The 6,361-nt window shown below is 38.3% G+C and overlaps 1 protein-coding gene across 2 annotated transcripts; it reads right to left on the reverse strand.

The window, feature by feature from the left end:
* Positions 1–204: 204 nt before the first annotated feature.
* Positions 205–6,361, reverse strand: LOC137941868 (uncharacterized). 2 transcript variants are annotated; one of them, XM_068787475.1, is made up of 4 exons: positions 6,195–6,361; positions 5,369–5,621; positions 4,051–4,103; positions 205–1,609 (listed from the first exon to the last, which is right to left on the reverse strand). In XM_068787475.1, the coding sequence occupies exon 4, from the start codon at positions 1,593–1,595 to the stop codon at positions 510–512; it is 1,086 nt and encodes a 361-aa protein (XP_068643576.1). In that variant the 5' UTR covers positions 1,596–1,609; positions 4,051–4,103; positions 5,369–5,621; positions 6,195–6,361; the 3' UTR covers positions 205–509. The 2 variants fall into 2 exon arrangements, with proteins under 2 accessions (XP_068643576.1, XP_068643575.1); XM_068787474.1 differs by lacking the exon at positions 5,369–5,621.

Raw genomic sequence — 6,361 nt, forward strand, 5'->3', positions numbered from 1 at the left:
ATTACATCACTTGCTACCACCTAAGAAAGGGTAACCACAAATAGAGAGATATGGCAGAAAAGAAACTAGTTCAAGAAGAAAAGAAAATGAAAAAGCTCAACGGGAATTTAGCAATGGCAGATTTTTTTTTTTCTTCTCTTTTTTCTTTTTTGCTCTTCAATAGCCGATTCCAATGAAACCCACCAGGTGGATGGCAAATGGAAAGCCATCCCCACAACATGACTTGATACTTCATATAGAAATTACAAGGCCATGTATGATACATAAATTAAAACATTCCAATTACAATATCCTTCAGCTCTCAAGGCATTTCCGAATGGAAACAAAAGAACAGAAAGTGTGAAAAAAGGTAAGCAATTAACCGACTATTCATCACATTAAATTCTTGGCAAATAAAATGGGACAGAATGCATACTAGGGAATAACCACCCCACTAGACAAATGCTTCTGTTTTTTCTTTCTTTTACTGGTGCTAATCCTCTAACCTACATGTGAAGTTTGTGCCCCTCTCAGCTCACATCTATCACTGATCTTCTCCGACTTCTCCGCCGTCTCCTCCGTTCAGGCCTTCCCAATCCGATCATCCTTCCTCTGCTACTGCCAGACCTCTCCTCCAAATCAGATGCAGCAGAAACAGTAGTTCCACTGGAATCAATGGGTGCAGGTGATCTACTTCCATCTCCTTCCAATGCACGGTAACCACGCTCAAGCCTCCTCAGGCGTGAACTCAGACTAGCACTCCCTGATGGCCCAAATGCTTGCAGAAGTAGAAGGACATTAAGCCAGTTACTATCATCTATGCTCACATCGAAATCCCCATCCTCATCAGCTTCCCCATCATCATCATCATCGGTGTCAAACCCATGGTGAGGCCCACCTTCAATAACATAGTCCCCTAAAACCATTGCTCCAGGCATAGATGACCTGATTGTGCTGATAACATCTTCCCGCTCCCTCTCACGCTCCAGCCTTCTCCATTTCTGCTCAAGATTGGGATCCACCCTGCGGGGCCGAGCAGATGGGTGTACAGCTCTGACATGCTTCCGCAATTCCTTGTAAGTTCCAAGAAACAAGCAGTCATCCTGCATGCAGCTTCTCTTCTTGGCATTGAGATACTCACGAGCCGCTTCAACAACTGTCCACCCCTTCACTTGCCCTCTGCACAAGGGGCAAGCAAGCTCTGTTACTTCATCCTTCCCGCTTGGCCAACCCACACCTGCAGCAAAAGCAGGGCTGTCTGCTGATTCATGAAAAAGGCCATCTTGAACTTGGCCTTGTTCATGAAGTGGCGACATTACCTTTGTATAAGCCTTTTTAAACTGATCAAGACAATTGGAATAGCGATAACTGGTCCCACACATGTAGGGTCGGCAACCCTTGTCATGCGAAGAGCAGAGGAGAAGGACAGCATTATGAGGGCACTCCATGCAAACAGAACATACTGCGTCCTCCCAGTCCTTTTTATCTATCAGTTTGGACTTCATCTGGTCCACTTCCATGTCTAAACACTTAGGGCTGCAGGATGGTAAGGGGTAGGGTGCTGGCCTGAACTGGCGAGAAGAAATTCGGCGACGGCTCCTGGTACCTCTTGCCATTTTCAAGAAAAAAACTGCACATAGGCAGAATAATTAGTTTATTGAGACTTAAAAGATGACTACAGGAAGACACAGTATGATTGTTTGGACTAGACAGTAATCCAAAGTACGTGGTCTCAGCAAATAGGTGAAGTCTTTCTCATAATTTTTTTCCTCTAAATATACACAATGCATGTAACTACAGAACAAAAGAAAAAAATAAATTAAAATAAAATAAAAATAAAAGAATGAACATAATATATTATAGAGATAGCCCAAATTTGAGATCAATGCACTCATCAACACATTATCATCATTCAACCATGTCATGGACAACAACTTTTAGTACACTACAATAAATTGGTATTGATGTAACTCCTCTGTTAAATAGACACCAACAAAAAACATTCAACTCTGAAACAAGTTACGTGGACTCTCTGCACAGCATATTTTCAGTCCCACTTGCACCTTTTTTGAGGTTCTCATTCTCCTCACGTCATCTCTCTATTGTTTGGAGGGCTCCTTGTTTCCAAAAGGACATCCCTGTACCTAAGGTATCCAATCAGAGAGAGCATCCTGACAGTTGACCAGCTTTGTAGGAGGGCTTCTGTTGGTAAGTAGTAAATCATACAAGCGTCCTAAAATTAGATAAAAAAAAAATTGATTTTTTGGATAAAAGCCGGAAAGATTATCTGGTATAAGGCATCTTATCAAATGCTAACTCAATGAACAAAAACACTTTTTTTTTAAATGTATGATAAAGAACTTTGAAGATTTACAACTAAGAAAAGGACAAAGAGATACTATCTTCGAGACATCAGGAAAGTACATAATTGGCAAAGCGGTTATGTAGAAAATAAAAATAATACTTTCATTAAAGACTGAAGACTTAAAGAAAATAGAAACAGAAGCGGAGTAAAGTCACAGAGAGGAAGAAGAAGGTAACAACTCAGGCTTCTCAACAATCTCCACTGAACATGCCATGGACCTATAAGCGGAGTCAAGTTACCACAGGCTTATAAGTTTCTGCCTGTTAAAGCCCTAAATGTGCTAGTAAAAAGTACACCCACAAGTGAAACAAATCGTCTTGCAGTGAACAAAAAAAGAAAAGATATTTCATTAAATAAATTTTAAGAAATGTTTCCAAAATTAATTAGAAAATAATTTAAAAGACAAAAGAATTTTTTTGTCAGGTACAGAGCCACGTTTCATTACTTGGGAACCTATAGTTTCCAAAACAAGAATGTTCACTGAATAAACTCAAAATATACTTAAAAAGAAAAGAGGAAGTTTGGCAGGTATAGATTGCTTCATTACTTGGGCATCTATTGTTTCCAAAGTGAAAGATTCTTTGAACACAATGAAGAAAAACTTATATTAGATACGAAGGGTAGAAGAAGATCCTAATGGAGTGAAAAGTACATATGACACCAAAACAGAACTGCCAAAAGGAAAAGAAGCACATAGAGCAATAAAGAACCTAATTGATCATTATGGTACTCCCTGCAAAAAGATGTCGTCAAGAAGCACCACTCCTAACCAAAGTTCTGAGCTAGGCTGTGTTGCACCAAATGATGGTGAAGGGTTCAGAGGTGTGCTCAATCTCATATAAAATTCGGCTATCTATTGCACTGTCGAGACTGTGCTCTCTATTCCATCAAAACAATCAGACAATCCCATCAGTATCACTCCCCCAAAGAAAAAGAACGACAAATACAAGCTTTCCGCAGCCAGGTTACATAAATCAATAATACTTTCTGTGCTCAAATTCCAAATATCAATCAAAGGACCTCAAGATTTCAAAAGGAGTATAATCCAGCATACAACTTTGAACTCCCAGAGACAAACTGTGGACGTCAGCACATCAACAACGGAATTCCATCATCATGCACTCTCACTGAGAATATTACAGCCACACATGTAGAAAGACTTAAATCCCTATATTGATGCTTCTCCATGTATAATTATGAAAAGACTATCTTAACTCCAAAAACATGACAAAAGCAGGTTAAAACCAAAACAAAGACAAACACGTACACTGCCATACAAAATGCACTTTGTCATGGTAACTATCAGAAAAAGGCATGCATGCCTTCTTATACGTACTGTATTTCGTCCAGTCAGAAAAATAAGGTCCAAAAACTGGAACACATCTTTCTTGTGAAAACCAGTTCAAAGTACATAATCCTCTTTGTAAGTAAAAAAATTAAGAAAGACCAAAAATCTTAAAAAAAAGAAAAACAACAAAACAAAACTTGATACTCTGATGAAGAACAAGCATAAGAAGCTGATCAACCATTTCATACACCAATTATATCTCTATTCCTACAGTCGCCAATACCACTGAACCAAACTACCTAGACACCATGAGTTGAGTAATGGACAGAAAACAAACAGAAAAAAATATTGAGATATAACTCTACCGAATAAACTATGGGAACAAGATGCTACTTAAAATTATCCATTGGTATTTTACCTGAAACCAAATAATCTGATCTTTGGAAGATTTTTCTACACTCGCTAGAGAAACTGCAAAGAATAGAATACACATAACAGCAAGTGAGATCAACAATATAATAATCAGACAGGAAAGAATTATAAAAATTTCACTTCCAAGTGTCTAACAAATGCTCATAATTTTATATAACTACCTTCTCAACTCAAAAAAAAAAAAGGGGAGCTCAAAAAACCAAAAACACTATATAGCCAAAACCATTGCCAAGTGACTGGAAAAAGACATTATGTGAGCAGATAGCCCTACAACTGAAAGATCGTAAGCAACGGAGCCAGATGCCAGTGCAATATATGAAAAAGAGATACTCTCTGGCAGCAGAGATGCACATTTACCCTGAAATAAATCTGAACATTTTTTTTGTGAAATTGAACAATTTTGAACCTGTCAACAACTATTTGACCTTGTCTCCCAGTCACACCTCCATAGTGGATAATAACATTATTATAGTCAACAACACTAGTGAGTCAGATAATTAATTTTTCCACACTTGTCTATCAGCCATAATTCTAAGTGTGGGAAGCACTTCATTGACTGAAATGTGTATCCTTCAAATGCGGAATTCAATGTCGTCATGAAACATGCAGACATGAAGGGACTGATGATACCATGACAGAAATTTCCAACGTAAGAAACTACTAGAGGAATAATTGCTCACATATTGCCTGTCAAACTATGTAAAGGCCATAGGCCATCTTCCAAATATCTCATACAGCAGGACAACTCTTGTCTAGTGATTGGCATCATAAAGAAAATCACTTTTAAGTAAAATTGCAGAACAATCAGATGGCTGGGACTGCATGATTGTAATAACATGACAATGGCCAATACAAGATACAACTTTCTGAGCAGCCCCATGACATCTTATGTGCAAATTGGATATTTGAATGGCTGATGACTTGATCAATTTGCAATGTGCCTTCAGATGCAACTGGCCTGTTAATTTTAGACAAAATTGAAGAAAAAAATAATACCTTATTTTTCCTGGCACAGAATCCATGGTCGTTTAAAATTTCAATCAACATGATCAAGACTAACATGGTCTTAAAAAAAAAAATCAAGACTAACTAACATCGTCTTAGAAAAAGATCAGTACTAACATAAAAACCTTTGGCCTTAAGGAAATGCAAATTTCCACAGTATCCACTGGTGTACATAAAATATGCATACATATCCATTTCAAATGCTCAGACGTCCTTTTTCAGGAAAAAGAAAATAGTTTATAGTCATGATGAAATCAACTTTGAGACAATTACTATGGTGCCATCGGATGGATACATACAGGGATGTTCATTCAAATGTCTGGCATCGCATGCGCATTAGCAACCAAATCGTATCAGATAACCTAGGTTCTGAGATCCAATTTCGCTCTGAATGTCAACAAACCTCTGATCTCTCCAACTTTTTTACATAGCTCATCTCAACCTAGAATAAGCATTACGACACGTTGCAAACATCCAAACAAACCTACAAGACAAACTGCTCGCTTTCTGCATTTCCATTGGACCTGCTAACTAATTTCCATTTTCCACCAACTGGAAGAGCAAATGACACACAAATCATTACTGTTTCATTGAAATATGTAACCTTTAAATGCAAAAATTCCACCCACAGAGTAACTCATCACCAAAACAAATCAGGCAGCACAACAATTCTCCACGAAAATACATCTAAGGTCACCTACCTCGCCACCAAGCGTCACAATACAACAACAAACTAACCACGACCGAAACGCAGGATCATTTCCAGGACCAAAAAGCTTCAATTTGTTACAACCTCCAAGGCTCAAGCGAAATCAACTCCTTCACCCCAGATATAAACATCGAGGAGCGTACAAAGAAAATCTCCGATGGATTCAACCAACGTGATGATGAGAGAATCACTCAAAGACAGTAGGGACCCCGAATTTTAAAATCGATGCATAAAATAAAACCTAACCCACATGGAGCAGCTTCGAAGATTATATAGTTTTTTTTTTTTTTTTGAAATAAATCACATGAAACCAAATTTTGAACAAATTTCAAATTTCAAAATTCAGAAAGTATTTGAACCCAGTAATGGAGAAAAAAGGGGAAAAGGGGAAAATACACGAAGGCAGGCGTACGTACCTGACCAAACATGAGATATGTGCGGTAGAGAAACAAATGACGGAAAAAATGAGAGAGAGGAGGGTCAGTGGCAGGGATAAGGCGGTTAGATCGGGGCGGAGAAGCCGAGCGTCGATCAATTTCTATTCTCCTCCGCTCTCTCTCTCTCCCTATCTCTCTTCAATTTC

This window comes from Aristolochia californica, unplaced genomic scaffold (genome assembly GCF_029961685.1).
Source record: "Aristolochia californica isolate CCGP_79_NKW_82.1479 unplaced genomic scaffold, dmAriCali1.0.hap1 SCAF_9, whole genome shotgun sequence".
NCBI lineage: Eukaryota > Viridiplantae > Streptophyta > Magnoliopsida > Piperales > Aristolochiaceae > Aristolochia > Aristolochia californica.